Below are 24,947 nucleotides of genomic sequence, written 5' to 3' on the forward strand. Positions count from 1 at the left end.
CACCTTAACACACCCTCCCCTCACACCCTCTCCCAACCCCCACACGACACAGCTTAACAGACACAATCCCCTCAGACCCTCTCCCAACCCCCACACCTTAACACACCCTCCCCTCAGACCCTCTCCCAACCCCCACACCTTAACACACCCTCCCCTCACACCCTCTCCTAACCCCCACACTACACAGCTTAACACACACAATCCCCTCAGACCCTCTCCCAACCCCCACACACCTTAACACACCCTCCCCTCACACCCTCTCCCAACCCCCACACACCTTAACCCACACAATCCCCTCAGACCCTCTCCCAACCCCCACACACCTTAACCCACACCCTCCCCTCACACCCCCTCCTAACCCCCACACTACACTACACTACACACCTTAACACACCCTCCCCTTAACACACCCTCCTAACCCCCACACTACACTACACAGCTTAACACACACAATCCCCTCAGACCCTCTCCCAACCCCCCACACACCTGAACCCACCCTCCCCTCACACCCCCTCCTAACTCCCACACACACTCCCTTCGCACCCCTTCCGAACAACACCCCCGCAGACTGCCCTCGCCCCCCTCCAGCTGCCGCCGGGAGAACTGCCCGAAGACGCTGACAGAATCATGGCGAGGGCAGGCAGCTCCGTCTGCGCATGCGGTGCTGATTGGGTCTCGGAGTCTGAGCATGCGTAGTACAGAGCTGCGATCCGCGCATGCGCCTCTCGAGGTATCTCGTGCCCTGGGCCTGCGCAGTGTAATAATCCACCTGCGCACGCGCTATGACTTAGTGTCTCGTGCTCCGGGCACGCGCAGAAGTCTCCGCCAGCCCCTGTGCGGACATTACCGGGGAAAAGACGTCGCCGTTTCGTCTGCAGTTGCAGCGGCCGCGGAGGCGCTGGAGAGGGCCCGGGAGCGGCCGGTGAGAGCGGGGCGGTGGCCGGGTGGGGGAGGGTAGATACGGTGCCTGGTTTCACGTACTCCGAAGGCCCGGGGGCGGGTGGTACCTGTGAGGGAAGGCTGCCCCCTGCAGGAGAGAGGAGGAGGCGGCGGACCCCGCAGCTTCAGGGGGGGACAGGAACCCAAGCGGGTCCCCTGGATGCACCAGCAGCAGAAGAGCTGAGACCCCAGCGCTCATGCACTGCCCAGTGCTGAGCTCAGTCCAGTCACTCCTCACACCGGTCCTCACACTGCCCCTCTCCTGCCCCCCCCACACTGCCCCCCACACTGCCCCTCTCCTGCCCCCCACACTGCCCCTCTCCTGCCCCCCACACTGCCCCTCTCCTGCCCCCCACACTGCCCCTCTCCTGCCCCCCACACTGCCCCTCTCCTGCCCCCCACACTGCCCCTCTCTCCTGCCCCCCACACTGCCCCTCTCCTGCCCCCCACACTGCCCCTCTCCTGCCCCCCACACTGCCCCTCTCCTGCCCCCCACACTGCCCCTCTCCTGCCCCCCCCACACTGCCCCCTCTCCTGCCCCCCCACACTGCCCCCCACACTGCCCCTCTCCTGCCCCCCACACTGCCCCTCTCCTGCCCCCCACACTGCCCCTCTCCTGCCCCCCACACTGCCCCTCTCTCCTGCCCCCCCACACTGCCCCTCTCCTGCCCCCCCACACTGCCCCTCTCCTGCCCCCCCCACACTGCCCCTCTCTCCTGCCCCCCCACACTGCCCCTCTCTCCTGCCCCCCCACACTGCCCCTCTCTCCTGCCCCCCCACACTGCCCCTCTCTCCTGCCCCCCCCACACTGCCCCTCTCTCCTGCCCCCCCACACTGCCCCTCTCTCCTGCCCCCCCACACTGCCCCTCTCTCCTGCCCCCCCACACTGCCCCTCTCTCCTGCCCCCCCACACTGCCCCTCTCCTGCCCCCCCACACTGCCCCTCTCCTGCCCCCCACACTGCCCCTCTCCTGCCCCCCACACTGCCCCTCTCCTGCCCCCCCGCACTGCCCCTCTCCTGCCCCCCCGCACTGCCCCTCTCCTGCCCCCCCGCACTGCCCCTCTCCTGCCCCCCCGCACTGCCCCTCTCCTGCCCCCCCGCACTGCCCCTCTCCTGCCCCCCACACTGCCCCTCTCCTGCCCCCCACACTGCCCCTCTCCTGCCCCCCACACTGCCCCTCTCCTGCCCCCCACACTGCCCCTCTCCTGCCCCCCACACTGCCCCTCTCCTGCCCCCCACACTGCCCCTCTCCTGCCCCCCACACTGCCCCTCTCCTGCCCCCCACACTGCCCCTCTCCTGCCCCCCACACTGCCCCTCTCCTGCCCCCCACACTGCCCCTCTCCTGCCCCCCCACACTGCCCCTCTCCTGCCCCCCCACACTGCCTTTCTCCTGCCCCCCCCACACTGCCTTTCTCCTGCCCCCCACACTGCCCCTCTCCTGCCCCCCACACTGCCCCTCTCCTGCCCCCCACACTGCCCCTCTCCTGCCCCCACACTGCCCCTCTCCTGCCCCCCCACACTGCCCCACTCCTGCCCCCCACACTGCCCCTCTCCTGCCCCCCACACTGCCCCTCTCCTGCCCCCCCACACTGCCCCCCACACTGCCCCTCTCCTGCCCCCCACACTGCCCCTCTCCTGCCCCCCACACTGCCCCTCTCCTGCCCCCCACACTGCCCCTCTCCTGCCCCCCACACTGCCCCTCTCCTGCCCCCCCACACTGCCCCTCCTGCCCCCCCACACTGCCCCTCTCCTGCCCCCCCACACTGCCCCTCTCCTGCCCCCCACACTGCCCCTCTCCTGCCCCCCCACACTGCCCCTCTCCTGCCCCCCACACTGCCCCTCTCCTGCCCCCCCACACTGCCCCCCCACACTGCCCCTCTCTCCTGCCCCCCCCACACTGCCCCTCTCCTGCCCCCCCCACACTGCCCCCTCTCCTGCCCCCCCACACTGCCCCTCTCCTGCCCCCCCACACTGCCCCTCTCCTGCCCCCCCACACTGCCCCTCTCCTGCCCCCCCACACTGCCCCTCTCCTGCCCCCCCCCACACTGCCCCTCTCCTGCCCCCCACACTGCCCCTCTCTCCTGCCCCCTCCACACTGCCCCTCTCTCCTGCCCCCTCCACACTGCCCCTCTCTCCTGCCCCCTCCACACTGCCCCTCTCTCCTGCCCCCCCCACACTGCCCCTCTCCTGCCCCCCACACTGCCCCTCTCTCCTGCCCCCTCCACACTGCCCCTCTCTCCTGCCCCCTCCACACTGCCCCTCTCTCCTGCCCCTCTCCTGCCCCCCACACTGCCCCTCTCCTGCCCCCCACACTGCCCCTCTCTCCTGCCCCCCACACTGCCCCTCTAGCCTGCCCCACCACACTGCCCCTCTCCTGCCCCCCCACACTGCCCCTCTCCTGCCCCCCCACACTGCCCCTCTCTCCTGCCCCCCCACACTGCCCCTCTCTCCTGCCCCCCCACACTGCCCCTCTCCTGCCCCCCCCCACACTGCCCCTCTCCTGCCCCCCCACACTGCCCCTCTCCTGCCCCCCCACACTGCCCCTCTCCTGCCCCCCCACACTGCCCCTCTCCTGCCCCCCCACACTGCCCCTCTCCTGCCCCCCCACACTGCCCCTCTCCTGCCCCCCCACACTGCCCCTCTCCTGCCCCCCCACACTGCCCCTCTCCTGCCCCCCCACACTGCCCCTCTCCTGCCCCCCCCACACTGCCCCTCTCCTGCCCCCCCACACTGCCCCTCTCCTGCCCCCCCACACTGCCCCTCTCCTGCCCCCCCCACACTGCCCCTCTCCTGCCCCCCCACACTGCCCCTCTCCTGCCCCCCCACACTGCCCCTCTCCTGCCCCCCACACTGCCCCTCTCCTGCCCCCCACACTGCCCCTCTCCTGCCCCCCCACACTGCCCCTCACACTGCCCCTCTCCTGCCCCCCACACTGCCCCTCTCCTGCCCCCCACACTGCCCCTCTCCTGCCCCCCACACTGCCCCTCTCCTGCCCCCCACACTGCCCCTCTCCTGCCCCCCACACTGCCCTCTCTCCTGCCCCCACTGCCCCTCTCTGCCCCACACTGCCCCTCTCTCCGCCCCCCACACTGCCCCTCTCCTGCCCCCCACACTGCCCCTCTCCTGCCCCCCACACTGCCCCTCTCCTGCCCCCCACACTGCCCCTCTCCTGCCCCCCACACTGCCCCTCTCCTGCCCCCCACACTGCCCCTCTCCTGCCCCCCACACTGCCCCTCTCCTGCCCCCCACACTGCCCCTCTCCTGCCCCCACACTGCCCCTCTCCTGCCCCCCCACACTGCCCCTCTCCTGCCCCCCCACACTGCCCCTCTCCTGCCCCCCCACACTGCCCCCCACACTGCCCCTCTCCTGCCCCCCACACTGCCCCTCTCCTGCCCCCCACACTGCCCCTCTCCTGCCCCCCACACTGCCCCTCTCTCCTGCCCCCCCACACTGCCCCTCTCCTGCCCCCCCACACTGCCCCTCTCCTGCCCCCCCCACACTGCCCCTCTCCTGCCCCCCCCACACTGCCCCTCTCTCCTGCCCCCCCACACTGCCCCTCTCTCCTGCCCCCCCACACTGCCCCTCTCTCCTGCCCCCCCACACTGCCCCTCTCTCCTGCCCCCCCACACTGCCCCTCTCTCCTGCCCCCCCACACTGCCCCTCTCTCCTGCCCCCCCCACACTGCCCCTCTCTCCTGCCCCCCCACACTGCCCCTCTCTCCTGCCCCCCCACACTGCCCCTCTCTCCTGCCCCCCCACACTGCCCCTCTCCTGCCCCCCTACACTGCCCCTCTCCTGCCCCCCCACACTGCCCCTCTCCTGCCCCCCACACTGCCCCTCTCCTGCCCCCCACACTGCCCCTCTCCTGCCCCCCACACTGCCCCTCTCTCCTGCCCCCCCCGCACTGCCCCTCTCCTGCCCCCCCGCACTGCCCCTCTCCTGCCCCCCCGCACTGCCCCTCTCCTGCCCCCCCACACTGCCCCTCTCCTGCCCCCCCACACTGCCCCTCTCCTGCCCCCCACACTGCCCCTCTCCTGCCCCCCACACTGCCCCTCTCCTGCCCCCCACACTGCCCCTCTCCTGCCCCCCACACTGCCCCCCACACTGCCCCCCACACTGCCCCTCTCCTGCCCCCCACACTGCCCCTCTCCTGCCCCCCACACTGCCCCTCTCCTGCCCCCCACACTGCCCCTCTCCTGCCCCCCACACTGCCCCTCTCCTGCCCCCCACACTGCCCCTCTCCTGCCCCCCACACTGCCCCTCTCCTGCCCCCCACACTGCCCCTCTCCTGCCCCCCACACTGCCCCTCTCCTGCCCCCCACACTGCCCCTCTCCTGCCCCCCCACACTGCCCCTCTCCTGCCCCCCCACACTGCCCCTCTCCTGCCCCCCCCACACTGCCCCTCTCCTGCCCCCCCACACTGCCCCTCTCCTGCCCCCCACACTGCCCCTCTCCTGCCCCCCCACACTGCCCCCCACACTGCCCCTCTCCTGCCCCCCCCACACTGCCCCTCTCCTGCCCCCCCACACTGCCCCTCTCCTGCCCCCCCACACTGCCCCTCTCCTGCCCCCCCCCTGCCCCCCCACACTGCCCCTCTCCTGCCCCCCCCACACTGCCCCTCTCCTGCCCCCCACACTGCCCCTCTCCTGCCCCCCACACTGCCCCTCTCCTGCCCCCCACACTGCCCCTCTCCTGCCCCCCACACTGCCCCTCTCTCGCCCCCCACACTGCCCTCTCTCGCCCCCCCCCCCCTCCCCACTGCCCCTCTCGCCCCCCCACACTGCCCCTCTCCTGCCCCCCCACACTGCCCCTCTCTCCTGCCCCCCCACACTGCCCCTCTCTCCTGCCCCCCCACACTGCCCCTCTCTCCTGCCCCCCCACACTGCCCCTCTCTCCTGCCCCCCCACACTGCCCCTCTCTCCTGCCCCCCCACACTGCCCCTCTCTCCTGCCCCCCCACACTGCCCCTCTCTCCTGCCCCCCCACACTGCCCCTCTCCTGCCCCCCACACTGCCCCTCTCCTGCCCCCCACACTGCCCCTCTCCTGCCCCCCACACTGCCCCTCTCCTGCCCCCCACACTGCCCCTCTCCTGCCCCCCACACTGCCCCTCTCTCCTGCCCCCCCACACTGCCCCTCTCTCCTGCCCCCCCACACTGCCCCTCTCCTGCCCCCCCACACTGCCCCTCTCCTGCCCCCCCACACTGCCCCTCTCCTGCCCCCCCACACTGCCCCTCTCCTGCCCCCCCACACTGCCCCTCTCCTGCCCCCCCACACTGCCCCTCTCCTGCCCCCCACACTGCCCCTCTCCTGCCCCCCACACTGCCCCTCTCCTGCCCCCCACACTGCCCCTCTCCTGCCCCCCACACTGCCCCTCTCCTGCCCCCCACACTGCCCCTCTCCTGCCCCCCACACTGCCCCTCTCCTGCCCCCCACACTGCCCCTCTCCTGCCCCCCACACTGCCCCTCTCCTGCCCCCCCACACTGCCCCTCTCCTGCCCCCCACACTGCCCCTCTCCTGCCCCCCACACTGCCCCTCTCCTGCCCCCCACACTGCCCCTCTCCTGCCCCCCACACTGCCCCTCTCCTGCCCCCCACACTGCCCCTCTCCTGCCCCCCACACTGCCCCTCTCCTGCCCCCCACACTGCCCCTCTCCTGCCCCCCACACTGCCCCTCTCCTGCCCCCCCACACTGCCCCTCTCCTGCCCCCCCACACTGCCCCTCTCCTGCCCCCCCACACTGCCCCTCTCCTGCCCCCCCACACTGCCCCTCTCCTGCCCCCCCACACTGCCCCTCTCCTGCCCCCCACACTGCCCCTCTCCTGCCCCCCCACACTGCCCCTCTCCTGCCCCCCACACTGCCCCTCTCCTGCCCCCCACACTGCCCCTCTCCTGCCCCCCACACTGCCCCTCTCCTGCCCCCCACACTGCCCCTCTCCTGCCCCCCACACTGCCCCTCTCCTGCCCCCCACACTGCCCCTCTCCTGCCCCCCCACACTGCCCCTCTCCTGCCCCCCCACACTGCCCCTCTCCTGCCCCCCCACACTGCCCCTCTCCTGCCCCCCACACTGCCCCTCTCCTGCCCCCCACACTGCCCCTCTCCTGCCCCCCACACTGCCCCTCTCCTGCCCCCCACACTGCCCCTCTCCTGCCCCCCCACACTGCCCCTCTCCTGCCCCCCCACACTGCCCCTCTCCTGCCCCCCCACACTGCCCCTCTCCTGCCCCCCCACACTGCCCCTCTCCTGCCCCCCCACACTGCCCCTCTCCTGCCCCCCACACTGCCCCTCTCCTGCCCCCCACACTGCCCCTCTCCTGCCCCCCACACTGCCCCTCTCCTGCCCCCCACACTGCCCCTCTCCTGCCCCCCACACTGCCCCTCTCCTGCCCCCCACACTGCCCCTCTCCTGCCCCCCACACTGCCCCTCTCCTGCCCCCCACACTGCCCCTCTCCTGCCCCCCACACTGCCCCTCTCCTGCCCCCCACACTGCCCCTCTCCTGCCCCCCCACACTGCCCCTCTCCTGCCCCCCCACACTGCCCCTCTCCTGCCCCCCCACACTGCCCCTCTCCTGCCCCCCCACACTGCCCCTCTCCTGCCCCCCCACACTGCCCCTCTCCTGCCCCCCCACACTGCCCCTCTCCTGCCCCCCACACTGTCCCCTCTCCTGCCCCCCACACTGCCCCTCTCCTGCCCCCCACACTGCCCCTCTCCTGCCCCCCACACTGCCCCTCTCCTGCCCCCCCACACTGCCCCTCTCCTGCCCCCCCACACTGCCCCTCTCCTGCCCCCCCACACTCCCCCTCTCCTGCCCCCCCACACTGCCCCTCTCCTGCCCCCCCTCACTGCCCCTCTCCTGCCCCCCCCACACTGCCCCTCTCCTGCCCCCCCCACACTGCCCCTCTCCTGCCCCCCACACTGCCCCTCTCCTGCCCCCCACACTGCCCCCCACACTGCCCCTCTCCTGCCCCCCACACTGCCCCTCTCCTGCCCCCCACACTGCCCCTCTCCTGCCCCCCACACTGCCCCTCTCCTGCCCCCCCACACTGCCCCTCTCCTGCCCCCCCACACTGCCCCTCTCCTGCCCCCCCACACTGCCCCTCTCCTGCCCCCCCACACTGCCCCTCTCCTGCCCCCCCACACTGCCCCTCTCCTGCCCCCCCACACTGCCCCTCTCCTGCCCCCCACACTGCCCCCCACACTGCCCCTCTCTCCTGCCCCCCCACACTGCCCCTCTCTCCTGCCCCCCCACACTGCCCCTCTCTCCTGCCCCCCCACACTGCCCCTCTCTCCTGCCCCCCCCACACTGCCCCTCTCTCCTGCCCCCCCACACTGCCCCTCTCTCCTGCCCCCCCACACTGCCCCTCTCTCCTGCCCCCCCACACTGCCCCTCTCTCCTGCCCCCCCACACTGCCCCTCTCTCCTGCCCCCCCACACTGCCCCTCTCTCCTGCCCCCCACACTGCCCCTCTCCTGCCCCCCCACACTGCCCCTCTCCTGCCCCCCACACTGCCCCTCTCCTGCCCCCCCACACTGCCCCTCTCCTGCCCCCCCACACTGCCCCTCTCCTGCCCCCCCACACTGCCCCTCTCCTGCCCCCCCACACTGCCCCTCTCCTGCCCCCCCACACTGCCCCTCTCCTGCCCCCCCACTCTGCCCCCCCACACTGCCCCTCTCCTGCCCCCCCACACTGCCCCCCCACACTGCCCCTCTCTCCTGCCCCCCCACACTGCCCCTCTCTCCTGCCCCCCCACACTGCCCCTCTCCTGCCCCCCCCACACTGCCCCTCTCCTGCCCCCCCCACACTGCCCCTCTCCTGCCCCCCCCCACACTGCCCCTCTCCTGCCCCCCCACACTGCCCCTCTCCTGCCCCCCACACTGCCCCTCTCCTGCCCCCCCACACTGCCCCTCTCCTGCCCCCCCACACTGCCCCTCTCCTGCCCCCCACACTGCCCCTCTCCTGCCCCCCCACACTGCCCCCCCACACTGCCACTCTCTCCTGCCCCCCCACACTGCCCCTCTCCTGCCCCCCCACACTGCCCCTCTCCTGCCCCCCCACACTGCCCCTCTCCTGCCCCCCACACTGCCCCTCTCCTGCCCCCCACACTGCCCCTCTCCTGCCCCCCACACTGCCCCTCTCCTGCCCCCCACACTGCCCCTCTCCTGCCCCCCACACTGCCCCTCTCCTGCCCCCCACACTGCCCCTCTCCTGCCCCTCTCCTGCCCCCCACACTGCCCCTCTCCTGCCCCCCACACTGCCCCTCTCCTGCCCCCCACACTGCCCCTCTCCTGCCCCCCACACTGCCCCTCTCCTGCCCCCCACACTGCCCCTCTCCTGCCCCCCCACACTGCCCCTCTCCTGCCCCCCACACTGCCCCTCTCCTGCCCCCCACACTGCCCCTCTCTCCTGCCCCCCACACTGCCCCTCTCTCCTGCCCCCCACACTGCCCCTCTCCTGCCCCCCCCACACTGCCCCTCTCCTGCCCCCCCCACACTGCCCCTCTCCTGCCCCCCCCACACTGCCCCTCTCCTGCCCCCCCCACACTGCCCCTCTCCTGCCCCCCCACACTGCCCCTCTCCTGCCCCCCCACACTGCCCCTCTCCTGCCCCCCCACACTGCCCCTCTCCTGCCCCCCCACACTGCCCCTCTCCTGCCCCCCCACACTGCCCCTCTCCTGCCCCCCCCCACTGCCCCTCTCCTGCCCCCCCACACTGCCCCTCTCTCCTGCCCCCCCCACACTGCCCCTCTCTCCTGCCCCCCCACACTGCCCCTCTCTCCTGCCCCCCCCACACTGCCCCTCTCTCCTGCCCCCCCACACTGCCCCTCTCTCCTGCCCCCCCACACTGCCCCTCTCTCCTGCCCCCCCACACTGCCCCTCTCTCCTGCCCCCCCACACTGCCCCTCTCTCCTGCCCCCCCACACTGCCCCTCTCTCCTGCCCCCCACACTGCCCCTCTCCTGCCCCCCACACTGCCCCTCTCCTGCCCCCCACACTGCCCCTCTCCTGCCCCCCACACTGCCCCTCTCCTGCCCCCCACACTGCCCCTCTCCTGCCCCCCACACTGCCCCTCTCCTGCCCCCCCACACTGCCACTCTCTCCTGCCCCCCCACACTGCCACTCTCTCCTGCCCCCCCACACTGCCACTCTCTCCTGCCCCCCCACACTGCCCCTCTCCTGCCCCCCCACACTGCCCCTCTCCTGCCCCCCCACACTGCCACTCTCTCCTGCCCCCCCACACTGCCACTCTCTCCTGCCCCCCCACACTGCCACTCTCTCCTGCCCCCCCACACTGCCACTCTCTCCTGCCCCCCCACACTGCCACTCTCTCCTGCCCCCCCACACTGCCACTCTCTCCTGCCCCCCCACACTGCCACTCTCTCCTGCCCCCCCACACTGCCCCTCTCCTACCCCCCCACACTGCCCCTCTCCTGCCCCCCACACTGCCCCTCTCCTGCCCCCCACACTGCCCCTCTCCTGCCCCCCCCACACTGCCCCTCTCCTGCCCCCCCCACACTGCCCCTCTCCTGCCCCCCCACTCTGCCCCTCTCTCCTGCCCCCCCACTCTGCCCCTCTCTCCTGCCCCCCCACTCTGCCCCTCTCTCCTGCCCCTCTCCTGCCCCCCCACGCTGCCCCTCTCCTGCCCCCCCACGCTGCCCCTCTCCTGCCCCCCCACGCTGCCCCTCTCCTGCCCCCCCACGCTGCCCCTCTCCTGCCCCCCCACGCTGCCCCTCTCCTGCCCCCCTGCCCCCCCACACTGCCCCTCTCAGATGCATGTAAAAATCCAACACAGGGAATAGAAGAATCAATAACAGAAACTATGGGCCTCACCTGGCTCCAAAGCAGAACAGGCCAGGATTACACTTGAGAGCACTATCCAAGAGATAGTCACACATGGTTCATAACAACCACCTTACTGAACATCATATCTGCTGTGGTTAAACATATATATTCAGTTATAAAATGCACCATTAATAACTTTTATTACAATTTATAACCAAACTGTCAAAATATCTTTAAGGAATTTTTGACAAATGTAAAATGATTACAGCAAACATCAGCTAAATCCTGGAGAAACATTTAAATCAAGAGCTCACCTCGGTCCTGACTACTTAAGGCTGCCTGGACGGCTCCCAACATGGGTTCCGGAAACATCATAGTACGGAAACGGCCCTGTTGGCAACCACTGAGACAATTAGAAAATAGGGAGATACAGGAGGGGGTGCAATTTTGATATTGCTGGATTTGTCCACTGCTTTTGACACCATTTTGCCACTCAGATTATCTGACCACCTTTGAGGTTGGAGTGAGAGGACCAGCCTTAAACCTGCTTTCATCTTTTTTCAGAATAGATCTTTTGTAGTTAAAAGTGGGAACTACACTTCAGACCATTTTCAGCTGCCCTGTGGAGTTCCTCAGGGATCCTCCCTTAGTCCAACCCTGTTTAATTTGTATGTTGCACCTTTGGCAGAACTAGTGCGATCCTGTGGGTTTCAGGTATCTTCCTGTGCAGATCATACACAAATCATTGTTTCCTTTGGAAACAAGACACAGAATACTGCTTAACAATTTCAGGCCTGTATGCTTGAGGTTAAGAACTGGATAGGAATTGGCTTAAAATGAATGGAGACAAGACTGAGGTCCACTGAGCCGGAGCTGGGTGGGAAACTTCTGGTCCTCTTTCACCACAGTGAAAAATCTGGGTGTTCTTTGTGACTCTGTCCTAACGTTTGATTCTCAAGTTAATAAAATCACCAATGCCTGGAGCTGGATTAGAAAGATGCTCAAGAAAATCCTCCCTTTCATACATCATGATTTGAGAGTAAAAGTAGTACTAGCCCTGATTGGATCAAGACTGGACTACTGCAATGCTCTTTATTTGAACATTAATCAATCCTCACTAATAAGCTACAGTTGATCCAGAATCCTAGTGCGCGCTTGTTTCTGGGTCTAGATAAGTATGCATCGGCCAAAGATAGCCTACATAAATTTCATTGGCTACCGATTAGGAAGTGGATAGTTTTCAAAGCATTGTGCTTGGTTCATAAGTCTCTTACAGGCTCTTCGCTCGCCTCTTCCTTTCGTTAAGTTTTACATACCTGGGAGGATGCTCCACTCAGCTGATCGGAAGCTAGCTTGTTCCTGTAGGGCCAAGAAAGTTAAATGGGGAGATCAAGCTTTTTCTACAGCGGCGGCCAAATTATGGAATACTTTACCTTTGAAAATTAGGAACATTCCTTTCCTTCAGCTATTTCGTAAACAACTGAAAACCTGGCTATTTCAAGCCTATTCATAGACAGATCACAGTATCATGGTCTAATCTCCTCCTTGTAGTGCGTTGATACCTCTGGTCGAAATGCGCTGTATCAAATACTAGATAAATAAAAAAAAAAAAAAATGTTCATTCGCTGACACAATTATGAAGTTAATAAATGTGTTTGATCTTGTTATATCAGAGCTTATCAAAGCACTGGGTAAGTGTGTAGCACATGACACAAATCTTGCTTTCCCTGCTGACAGAGATGACACAGAGAGGGGTAAGTTCAGTGTTCCCAAAATACGCATTTTAAGGTAAATTGAGGGTAATAATCTTATTGTTCTTCTAACAATGTGTTCCAATGCTAAGAGTAGATTTGCTTGAACCCAACTGTAAGAGGCACTCTTTGGAACAGAATTCTGCGATCCCTGATTTGCTCAATAATCACTGTCTAGTGTACAACTTAGTCTTAGAATAGGATTTTAAAAACATAATTAAAGTTCTTCTGGATTGGAGAAATTTCATTTACCAAGAAGGTGTCATTCATCTTTTTTTGTGCCACGAAGGCCTTATAAAAAGTTTTCTCCACCTTTTATAGACATTCACATAAGACCATTTTTCTTTGGGGGTGTATTTTAGAGCATAGCTTACAGTAGGTGGAATTTTCACTTTATAAATTCCAAATATTCCAAAAAGTGTCCAATCCCCAAAGATTCATAACATTTATTAAGTGCACCAGCATGCCCTTGCGCCTTCCTTCCTGTTCTTTCAAAGTGCGCTTTATCAAGATCTTGGGAGAATGTCTTGCCATGATAGGTGTATGTTTTACAATTCTAGTTTTCTTTTCCCAAAGAGGTGACCAAAACATTTGTGTTGTTTCCTGCATTTAAGCACATCTGCCTTTTGATTAAGAGAAGCTAATTTAAAGGATTTTTTTCAGCATAAGCGTAAATCACCTTTAGATTGCAAAGTAGGCCAGTTGGGGTTAGGCCCAAAAGTGACCACATTTTCCGAGTACATTAATAAGTGGAGTGTACTGGAACCTAATCTTGGGGGTGGAGAGGGGTGGTTGGTGGAGGGGGGTGGGGTAGTTGTTCACTTGAGATAATTCAGATGGGAGATCATGAAGCAACAAGGAGAACAGAAATCAGGGGCAACATGCAGCCATGTTTGAACCCGTGCTTAGTTGGTATCATTTATGTAAGACCTTTATTCCCACCCATCAGTAATCTGCACCATTTGGATGAATATAATGTAAGGTTATTCCACAGACCTAGCCTATGAACTTGATTGCATTCTGTAGAAGAGTCTATCAAATCAGTATACATTATCTGTGGTTTAGAAATTGAGCATTTATCTTTGTATGTGCAGTAGGAATATTATCTCTTTCTGAGCATTTTGGTATGAAACCAGATTGTTTGTGGGAAATATTTTTTTCTTGTATGCACACTCTTGCAGATGTTCTAACATACGTCTAGCCAAGAACATTCTTGTTGTATTAAGGATTAGGAATTTGCCTGTATAGCAGGTTTGTACGGATATTTTTGTATAATGGTATTGTAATACTCCCTGTCCCGGAGAGAGGACTTCAACCAGTTTATAACCGTATGAGCAAAATGGAACCAGCAATTTACCCCGTGGCTCTGGATCTCCTTTCAGAACTACTGCAGGAATTTGACCTGGACCTATACCTCCTGAGCGTTTTGTTCTTTTTATATCTATTTGTTTGCACAGAATCTCGATTGCCCCTTACCTCGATTATTAGGTGGCGAGGAAACAGAAAGGTTTTTCCCGCACACTCAGCTGTTTTCTGCATACACCGTGGTAATGTAATCTGCCCATATTTGTGGTGAAATAGAAACAATAGCGGCGTTCATTTTTAAGCCACATTTAAGTGCAACATTCCTCCAGTGTTGTTTTATGTTTTTGTTAGGGGCAGTGTGATGTTGTGCACCTTTCTTTTTTAAACAGTTCTATTTTTTTTTTCTTTTCCTTTCCTTTTTTGCCTGAAGTCCTGGATTTCTTTTTTCCATGTTATGGGGTACCGCACAAACATTACAGTGTGAACTTATTTAGCTCAGCAGATAGTTTGTATCCATTGTGTTTTTTTTTTTTTTTTATAATTCTCTCTATCCGTCAACCTTTAACTCCGTAGATACACCACATTAACTATAACTAGCCTCTCTATAATACACTGTTTTTTTCACAGATGTGGTATGCAATGGCACAAGTGTTGTAAATGCTATAAATTATATGAAAGGGTAAAAGCAGCATGGAGAAAGTACAAGTGTGTAATGTGGCTTTTGACTTCAATACGCTGTCTTTGGAGATGTGCGAGTTACAATAATGTGAAGGTGTTGCATGAATTATAAATTAAAGGTAGAAGTTTAGAAATTGATTTTTTTTTTGGCGTAGTTTGAGTTTGATTTAAAGATAATAAATAAATCTAAATACATTTTAAAGGTGGTGCGATAACGTTTCCCTAACTGTAACAAAGGTTTAACCTTAGGTTTTTCCAGTGAAATTTTATTATTTATTTATTTTATTTTTTAAATCAAAAAATGTTGACATACTACAATTTACTATTGTGGAGTGTAGGAAAGTAGAGGAGAGTGTTGTAAAGTGTACCGTTGTAGAGTATGGTGTTGTAAAGTGGATTAGAGTAGGTTGAATAGGGTACAGTGGACTGGCGTAGAGTGGATGGTGTGTAGTGGAGTGGTGTACAATGGACTAGCATACATAGTGCCATACAGTAGAACACTTCACAGAGGACTGGCGTAGAGTGTAATAGCTTACAGTGGAATAGTGTAAAGTGGAGCAGTGTACAGTGGTGTAGAATGGTATGTTGTGCAGTGAAATTGGGTAGAGTGGAGCGGCATATAATGCATTGATGTACAGTTGAGTGGCGTAGTAGAACAGCATAGCGTTGAGTGGTGTAGAATGTATAGATTATACTCCAAGGCAGACACCTGAAGTAATACAAAGTCTGTAAAACTTATAAAGAATTTCTTGCTCCTTGATTTTATTCTTTAAAGATTCCCTTCTGGTGTCTCACAGTCCCAGCCAACACGTGTTTCGTCAAACAGGAGTATCCCTATGACTTCGTCAGAGCTAACTCATCTATATCTCCTATGACATCAGTGTCCTCATTATTCCAAAAATGTCAACCATGCCGTGTGGCAAAAGATCTGATTTTGTCTCAATGGCACCGTGCGTCACAATTTGTAATAGAAAGCTGTTTCTATTAAGCTCAAGTCTGGTGGCAAAATAATGTCAGTCTTGTATTTCAGTATTATGATACCAGTGAATTTTGTTAATTCAAATGAATTGGCAATATATCATGTATCCGGAATCCCATGAAATGTCAGACTCAAATTCATCATGTTTAATAGCATCAAGCACTCGCTATGATGCTCCAGACTAGTGCCAATGTACCATCACGTGTAATCTCAACCCGCATCTCCAATCGTGCCAGAGGATGTGCCTTGGACTCTAGTCTATATATTTGTGAATCTTCAGGTTGGAATTATAGGGGAGTGGAGTGGATCTCCCACTTGTGGAGCACATCATGTATAGATGGATGCTAGAAGATGTTGTGTGAATCTGTGAGCACCGTAACCTATTAAAAACACCCCCTGGTTTTGGTGTAGAATGTAGTTGCGTACAGGGGGGTGGTGTATAGTGGATAGGCATAGTATGGAGTACAGTGGAGTGGCATACGATATACTAGCATACAGGCGAGTGGCGTACAGTGGGATAGTGTACAGTAGACTAACATACAAGGGAGTAGGGTAGAGTGGCGCAGCATACACTGGCGTGGTGTAGATTGTAATAGCTTAGAGTGGAGCGGGATACCTTAGAGTTGACTGTCAGACAGTGGAGTTGCATTCATTGAAATAGTGTCGAGTGGAGTGGCATGGATTAGAGTCGTACAGTGGAGCAGCATATGGAATAGTGTGCAGTGGCATGGAATGTACTGTTGTAGAGTGGTCTGGCATACAGTGAAATATGATAGAGTGGAGTAGTGTACAGTGGACTGATGTAGAGTGGTTGAGAGGTACAGTGTAAGGACATAGTCATAGTGTGGCGTGCCCCAGAGAAGAGCTGTGCATAGTGGAATAGCATGCAGTGGAGTTTTGTAGAGTGGAATCCTGAGGAGTGGAACTGGGTAAAGTTTAGTGGGATAGACTGTAGTGGCATACAGTGAAGTGGATTGGAGTGGCGTATAGTGGAGAAGCATATAGTGGAATGGTGTAAAGTGGAATAACGTGAGTTTAGTGGTGTAGAGTATAGTGAGTACAGTGGAATTGGGTGGAGTGGCATGTAATGTTGTACAGTATGATACCATACACTGGATTGTCGTGGAGTGTCGTATAGTGCAGTGGTGTAAAGTGGAGAGGCGTACAGTGGAATGGCATACAGTGCAGTGGAGTGGCGTATAGTGAAGTGGATTGGAGTGGCGTATAGTGGAGAAGCATATAGTGGAATGGTGTAAAGTGGAATAACGTGAGTGTAGTGGTGTAGAGTATAGTGAGTACAGTGGAATTGGGTGGAGTGGCATGTAATGTTGTACAGTATGATACCATACACTGGATTGTCGTACAGTGGAGTGTCATATAGTGCAGTGGTGTAAAGTGGAGAGGCGTACAGTGGAATGGCATACAGTGCAGTGGAGTGGCGTATAGTGAAGTGGATTGGAGTGGCGTATAGTGGGGAAGCATATAGTGGAATGGTGTAAAGTGGAATAACGTGAGTGTAGTGGTGTAGAGTATAGTGAGTACAGTGGAATTGGGTGGAGTGGCATGTAATGTTGTACAGTATGATACCATACACTGGATTGTCGTGGAGTGTCGTATAGTGCAGTGGTGTAAAGTGGAGAGGCGTACAGTGGAATGGCATACAGTGCAGTGGAGTGGCGTACATTGGAGTCTCATAGAATGCGGTGGCATAGCGTGTCATAGTGTGGAGTGCATTAGCATAGATTGTAGCGGCCTCTGGTGGAGGCATTGAAACAGACGTTGTGTTAAAGTGACTGAACCGATGTAGATGTAATGTGGCAGGAATATACAATATGAAGCGTGAATGGCATTTTTTTGTAGTGTCTGTGAATAGTGTAAGTAGCGTTTAAAGTTATGAGTTTAAAAAAAACCATAGGGTCTGATTTAGAACTTGGCGTAGGGGAATACTCCATCACAGACCTGACAAATATCACTTCCGCTGTATTAAGATCCCGTTGCGTCCTATGGAGATCATAATACGGCGGACAGGCTATCCGGCACATTTTTGACAGATTATTCCATCCGCCAACCTTTAAATCAGACCCTTGGTCATATAGTGTGCCAGGGTACATGCGGATGAGAGGTCAGTATGTGATTGGCTAGTGGCTTTGTTTACCAAAGATAAAAGGCAGCTATTTAGTTTTATCGCAGCTTTGTTGTGTGCTGTTTCACTGCATTCTGGGTTAAGGTCCTAGGTATAGGTAAGTAGTAGGTTTTATTGTTGTTCACTACAAATTACCACTTTATTATACTGGTAATATGTACATAAATTAATTTATTATTTTCTAAAGATTTTTATGGGAGTCTAGGCAGAGCTGTGTGTATGTATGTATATATTTTAGTACAGCGGTAATTTGTACAAATTGCTGCACTATGTAGACCTTTTCTGCATATTTAACTGCTACAATAGAAAATGCACTTTAGTACACTGGTTGTAAAAAATTGTGTTTATTTTTTTAACATGTATTTTATTTTATTCGCTTTTGTTTGTTACTATGGTACACCTGACACATTATATATAGAAACGTATCATTGCTTTTCCATACCTATTACTACTTACAGAAAAATGGTAATGTGACGAGAAAAATACCAAACCTAATTCTTACCTAGAGCTGAAGGTAGAACACAGACAAACTGTATCTAAAAACAACTTGACTGCCTTTAACTTTTGTAAAAGCAATCATTATGCATTCACTTATTCGCTTGTCATTGCTATGCACTGCAGTACCTCAGCAAAGTACTGCAGACTCTTTAAAGTACAGCAACAACAAATATCACTGTTTAAAATGTTTTATAACTTTAAAAAATACAAACCCTACTTACCTGTTGTACCCAAAAGGATCATCTGTGCACTGTACTGTCTGATCCTACCAAACTTGATGTAAATCCATACAGGTGTTTCTGCGCTACCTCAAATACCAAAGTCTATGGGAAATTAATTGGGGGGGGAAACTTCTATTTTGGGACCCCTTTTTTTAGGTTTCGCCTACATGGTGTTTGCACCATGCTTACAAAATCTCCTGTGACAAAATAAAATCTTAAAAGGGACATAGAGTCCACCCTTCACTTACCATCGGTTGGCTCCCACGGAAACTCTTGTTTCCTTTCTTCCTGTTGGTTAGCACTTCCCCCTGCCTCCAGTTTTCTGCTCAGCTTCATGTCTTCGTCCTTGCTGTGGAGCTTGTACCACGTACTGCTTTCGGCAGGCAGTGTTCTGCCACTGACTGTGCACTTGTAACATACTTTATTTACTTGGTTTGTACATTCCAGCATTGTATTCTGTTCTTGCCTGCCCGTCCCAACCACCGTCTCACTTCTGTCGCTGCATGCCTCTTCCCCGTACGTTGCTGGCCTGTCCATCCCACTCCTTGCTCCCATCACTGCATGCATCTTCCCCACTAAGTTGCTAGTTGCTTCCCTTTTCTTTGCACACTACAATGTAATTGCAATTTCTGCACAAGTTCTATCCGGTTTAATTAATGTTTTGGCTGGTGCATTCTCTCTTTATTACCCAGAGTCATCTCTGACTTATAAGTAACCTGCTACTTCTTCTTTGTGTGATTGGAATTGTTTTGCATTGCTAAGAGTTTAAGGATGGCCCTTTTTGAAGGGTTATCCCCAAATATCCCCAAACCTTCTTCCTCCCATTTTTTCGGGTCTGTTTTTGCTGGTTTATTCTCTGCGCACTTTACCACTGCTAATCAGTGCAAGTGCTCCCCGTATACATTGTGCTGTGGATTGGTTTATCCGTGATTGGCATATGGGATTCACTGGTAAGTCCCTAGTAAAGTGCACTAGAGGTGCCCAGGGCTGTAAATCAAATGCTACTAGTGGGCCTGCAGCACTGATTGTGCCACACACATTAGTAGCCCTGTAAACATGGCCCAGACCTGCTACTGCAGTGTCTGTGTGTGTGCAGTTTTAAACGGCCAATTCGGCTTGGCACGTGTACCCACTTCTCAGGCCTAAACCTTCCCTTTTACTATTTGTCAGGCACCCCAAGCTAGGCCCTATGTAGCCCCAGGGGCAGGGCACAGTGTATGTTTAAGGTAGTACATATACTAATGTGTTTTATGTCCTAACAGTGAAATATTGCCAAATTTGGTTTTCACTGTGCAAGGCCTATCCCTCTCATAGGTTTACATGGTGGCCGCCTTTAAATATCCTTAAAGCGTAGATTCCCTTTGAGAGCAGATACAAATGTGGGGTTTAGGGTCTCTGAACTCACAATTTCAAAATACATCTTTTGGTTTTTAAATTGTCTGTTTGAAAATGCCACTTTTAGAAAGTAGGCATTTTCTTGCTTAAACAATTCTGTGACTCTGTTTGTTTGTGGATTGTCTGTCTGGGTCAGTTTGACAGTTGGGCTGTTGGACTGTTTTGCACCTCTCTAGACAGTGACACAAAAAGGGGCAGGGTGTAGCCTGCATATCCTGATCAGCCATCTGATCTATCAGGGAGGGCGGAGTGGTCGCTTACACCTGAAAGGGCTGTGCCTGCCCTCATACAATGCAGTCTCTGACCCCCTGGTGTGCGTCTGGAGCCTGGTCTGGACCAGGAAGGATCTTGCAAACACTTAAGACTTTGCTTTGAAGTTTGCCAACTTCAGAGGCAGAATAGGGTATTAGAAGAAGACCCAAACCCCCAGACTTTTAGAATCTTTCTGTAATCAAGAGTAACCTCTGCCCAGGCGAAGAGCTGAATGAGGAGTACTGTCCCGTTGGTTTGCAGGACTGGCCTGCAGTTGCGACTTCTGCCCGAAAAGGGTGAACTTTGCTGTGTGCCCTGCTTGAGAGAGTTTTCCAAGGGCTTGGAGTAGAGCTTGCCTCCTGTTGGAATTCTCAGGGACACCAAAGACTTGCAGCACTGGAAACTGTGTCTTTGTGCTGTTCAAGAGGAGAAAAAACTGCAACACTGCCAAAGACGCCGCTGGCCTGCACTGTGACCTGCTGATGCTGCACTGCTCCGCATCTCAAGGCGACCCTGGTCTCTCTGACCTGTCATCAGACAACTTCACTGAGCCGCTGCTCACACCGCGTCCTGTGGACCCGCACTCCGGCATCGCCTTGCTCACACCGCAGCCTGGGCATCCCTGACGACGACGACGCTCCTGCTGACACCAGTGCCGCTGCCTGCACCAGGGCCTGTGGACACCCCTCATGAGGTACATGAAGCACCATCCCATCCCACACTGCAGCCCCAGTCCACTGACCCCAGCATCATCGACTCCAGTGTCATCACCAGGCATCCTGTCTGCACCTTGGTCTGTGGATACTGCATGTGAGGGTCACAAGGCACTGTCCCACACCACTGGCTTGGGCCTATCGATGACAGCGCTTCAGCAATGACAACGAAGCTGCTGCCTGCACCTTGACCTGGTGATGCCCAACGTCGCACTGCCCGGGTTCACACCATAGCCCTGGTCTCACAGATGCTGCTGGGCGCAGTCACTGAGCCGCTGCCTGCACCATTACCTTTGGGCAACACATGGCGTATCGTCCTGGTTTGCACTGCATCCCTGACACCATCCACGGCAGCGCTCCTGACTTCATCAGCCCGGCATTCGATCTCCAATGCGTGTGACTTCAAGGGCCCAATGACCCCTGCACCAACTCCGGAACCGACAACGCAACATCAGTGATGCCGCTCTCCGGAACTCACCACGAGGATCACGGCGCCCTACAAATCCAACAGTACTGTTTGTTTGCGGGTCTTCCTGACACCTAAGCTTGCACTCAATGCGGTGGCTGGCCTGAGTTCTTCAAAGAAATGTATTTTTGAGTAAATCTTGCAAAATTCATATCTTTAGCACTGTATGTTGGATTTTTATCAATTTGGTCTTGTTTTACACAGATAAATATTGGCTATTTTTCTAAAATTGGTGTGGTGTCCTTTTGTAGTGTTTTCATTTATTACTGTGTGTAATGTGCAAATGTTTTACACATTGCTTCTGAGATAAGACTGACTGCTCGTGCCAAGCTACCAATGGGTGAGCAGGGGTGATCTGAGCGGTTATCTCTCATATCCTGACTAAAATAAGGGTCCCTACTTGGGCAGGGTACAAACTGACTGCCAACTACACCCAATTTCTAACACCAAACTTCTGACTTCTGTGGACCCCCCCTTTTATTATTATTATTATTTTTTAAATATTATTACTGGAACGCGGGACCCCCACTGAATCATTATTGGAATCCGGGACCGAAAGCTCCCCCAACCCCCCACTGCGTCATTACTGGAAGCTGGGGACGTTGGCATAAACATTGTTGATGCTTTGAAACGCAAAGCAATACACAAAAAATACAGAAGCAAGCATTCATGAAACACATACACAAATGGTAACACATTTTCTTTATTTTGCGAACTAATATAAATAAAAAATGTAATTTTACTAGGAAGGTTGGAGCTTTACTAAATTCAATTGACATCTTACATCGCCCATACTGCATTCTGTTTGATGCACCAGCTACCCCACCTTTTAATGCAACCAAAACTAAGAGCTATACTAACAGGGAAGTGTTTCTCTACATTGCACTGAACGCCACCATAACACCCTCTTTCTCTTCACAGGGTTCTGCACTTTAGAGGGTCACATAAGCTATGTAAACTCTCGATCTGCTTGGGTTTACTCACCACTTAATATAACACATGTAACCCATCTCTCCTGTTGCCCTTTTTTTTTCTCCATGACCAACATCACCCCATCTCACCACGCCATTCAACAGAACATTCAGTACCGCCTGTTTTTGTGTACCGCCCTGCCCCTTTTGTCCATGACCTACTTCACCAGTTCCTCACACCACTTATATGGCTCTATCAATCATGCTTTCTCGCACCTGCTTGTGACTGCATCGTACGAATTGTATGTTCACAGCTGTGCCTGCTGTGTGCATTTGATTCTCAGGTTTTCATGAGACAGCCTGGAGATGTTCAATAAATCGCAACTCTGCACACCTAGAGAGCCTAAAATGCTAAGCTACCATGCAAGTGGCAGATGTGTGCTCTACCATTGTTGTTAAATATATACAGGTACTCCTCCGGGGGACTGTCTTCTGGGTGAGCCTTTTCAGCAGGGGTTCGGATGCATCAGATACATTAATGACCGGAATCACAGTTCTCTTTTTCTTTTCATTCCGTAGGAATTTATTTCTGAAGGTTTTAAAATCTCATACATGGCTTTTCAGCGAGGATACAGGAGGGATTTCCATGGTAACCAGGCCCCAGACTGGAGGCCGTCAGTTGGCTGGCACCAGAGTCGGCAGAGCTCTAGCCTTTTCACTTCTGATGGATCTTCACACGAACCCCCAGTGAAGAGGATAAAGGGGACCCAGGACTACTGGAATGACACTCGTACTACAGATAACAACCCAGAGGGGCCAAATGCGTTGAGCAGTCACCTCGACTTTCAGCGGATGTTGAACAAAACCATGCAGGGTGACAACGATGAACCCATTGATCATGTACCCTACGTGTCACCACTGGATAAGTTATTGGAGTGTATCGAGAAGAACCCGGTGAGCGGTCTGATCGAGTACACTCAGTTCATGACTCAGAAGTGTGAGTTTGAGCTCGTGCAGGAGATGGGGCCATCTCATGACCCAAGGTATGGAACCTACAAAGAGTTATAGAGTTTACAAAAGGGAGTGGATTCCTAAGAAACCCATTCTGTGTCTCGACCAAGAGTAGGCAGATCCACGCCTTGTCAGTGTGACCCTAAATCTAGTTCAGACTGTCTTCAGACTTTCACTGGACAGGTGGTAAGTGTAATATTTAGGGGCATGAGAGACGCTGCAGGCGAAGAGTGGTGAATGTACCAGTGAGGGACAGTGGAGGTGCTGCAAGCAAAGGATAATCAGTGTAGCATTCTGGGGCAGGAGGGACACTGCAGGTGAAGAGTGGTGAATGTACCAGTGAGGGACAGTGGAGGTGCTGCAAGCAAAGGATAGTCAATGTAACATTCAGAGGCAGGAGGCACACTGCATGCAATGGATAGTGTCATAGTGGTAAGAGAGACACTGAGCACAGAATGGTGAGTAACATTCTGGGACAAGGGAGACACTGCTAGCAAAGGATGGTGAGTGCAACATTCTGGGGCAGTGGAGACACTGCAGGCAAAGGATGGTGAGTAACATTCTGGGACAGGAGAAACACTGCAAGCAAAGGATGGTGAGTAACATTCTGGGACAGGAGAGGCCCTGCAAGCAAAAGATGGTAAGTAACATTCTGGGGTAAGAGAGAGACTGCAAGCAAAGGATGGTGAATAACACTCTGGGGCAGGAGGCACACTTGTCGCAAAGGATGGTGAGTAACATTCTGGGGCAGGAGGGACAGTTGTCGCAAAGGATGGTGAGTAAGGTTCTGGGGCAGGAGGGACTCCGCAAGCAAAATATGTGAGTGTAACAGAGGCAGGAGAGACACTGCAGCCAAAAATTATGAATAACATTCTGGGGCAGGAGGGGACTGCAAGCAAAGGATGGTGCGATAGGGAAATGATCCACTGTAAGCAATGGATAGTGCAATAGGGCAAAGAGACGCTAAGCAATGGATAGTGCAATAGGGCAGGAGAGACGCTGTAAGCAATGGATAGTGTGATGGGGCAGGAGAGACGCTGTAAGCAATGGATAGTGTGATGGGGCAGGAGAGACACTGTAAGCAATGGATAGTGTGATGGGGCAGGAGAGACGCTAAGCAGTGGATAGTGTGATGGGGCAGGAGAGACGCTGTAAGCAATGGATAATGTGATGGGGCAGGAGAGACGCTGTAAGCAATGGATAGTGTGATGGGGCAAAGAGACGCTAAGCAATGGATAGTGTGATGGGGCAGGAGAGACGCTGTAAGGAATGGATAGTGTGATGGGGCAGGAGAGACGCTGTAAGCAATGGATAGTGCAATAGGGCAAAGAGACGCTAAGCAATGGATAGTGTGATGGGGCAGGAGAGACGCTGTAAGCAATGGATAGTGCAATAGGGCAAAGAGACGCTAAGCAATGGATAGTGTGATGGGGCAGGAGAGACACTGTAAGCAATGGATAGTGTGATGGGGCAGGAGAGACGCTGTAAGGAATGGATAGTGTGATGGGGCAGGAGAGACACTGTAAGCAATGGATAGTGTGATGGGGCAGGAGAGACACTGTAAGCAATGGATAGTGTGATGGGGCAGGAGAGACGCTGTAAGCAATGGATAGTGTGATGGGGCAGGAGAGACGCTGTAAGCAATGGATAGTGTGATGGGGCAGGAGAGACGCTGTAAGCAATGGATAGTGTGATGGGGCAGGAGAGACGCTGTAAGCAATGGATAGTGTGATGGGGCAGGAGAGACACTGTAAGCAATGGATAGTGTGATGGGGCAGGAGAGACGCTGTAAGCAATGGATAATGTGATGGGGCAGGAGAGACGCTGTAAGCAATGGATAGTGTGATAGGGCAAAGAGACGCTAAGCAATGGATAGTGTGATGGGGCAGGAGAGACGCTGTAAGCAAT

The 24,947-nt window shown here is 56.2% G+C and overlaps 1 protein-coding gene across 1 annotated transcript in view; it reads left to right on the forward strand.

Annotated features, from left to right (window-relative positions):
- Window positions 1–577: 577 nt before the first annotated feature.
- The window catches only part of LOC138303493 (double-stranded RNA-specific adenosine deaminase-like), a 90,852-nt gene continuing 66,482 nt past the window's right edge, over window positions 578–24,947 (forward strand). Inside the window, exons 1-2 of the mRNA XM_069242671.1 lie at window positions 578–922; window positions 22,608–23,071. Coding sequence (XP_069098772.1) covers window positions 689–922; window positions 22,608–23,071 — 698 coding nt within the window. The 5' untranslated portion in view covers window positions 578–688. The remainder of the gene's footprint in view (window positions 923–22,607; window positions 23,072–24,947) is intronic.

This window comes from Pleurodeles waltl, chromosome 7 (assembly GCF_031143425.1).
Source record: "Pleurodeles waltl isolate 20211129_DDA chromosome 7, aPleWal1.hap1.20221129, whole genome shotgun sequence".
In the NCBI taxonomy this organism is placed as follows: domain Eukaryota; kingdom Metazoa; phylum Chordata; class Amphibia; order Caudata; family Salamandridae; genus Pleurodeles; species Pleurodeles waltl.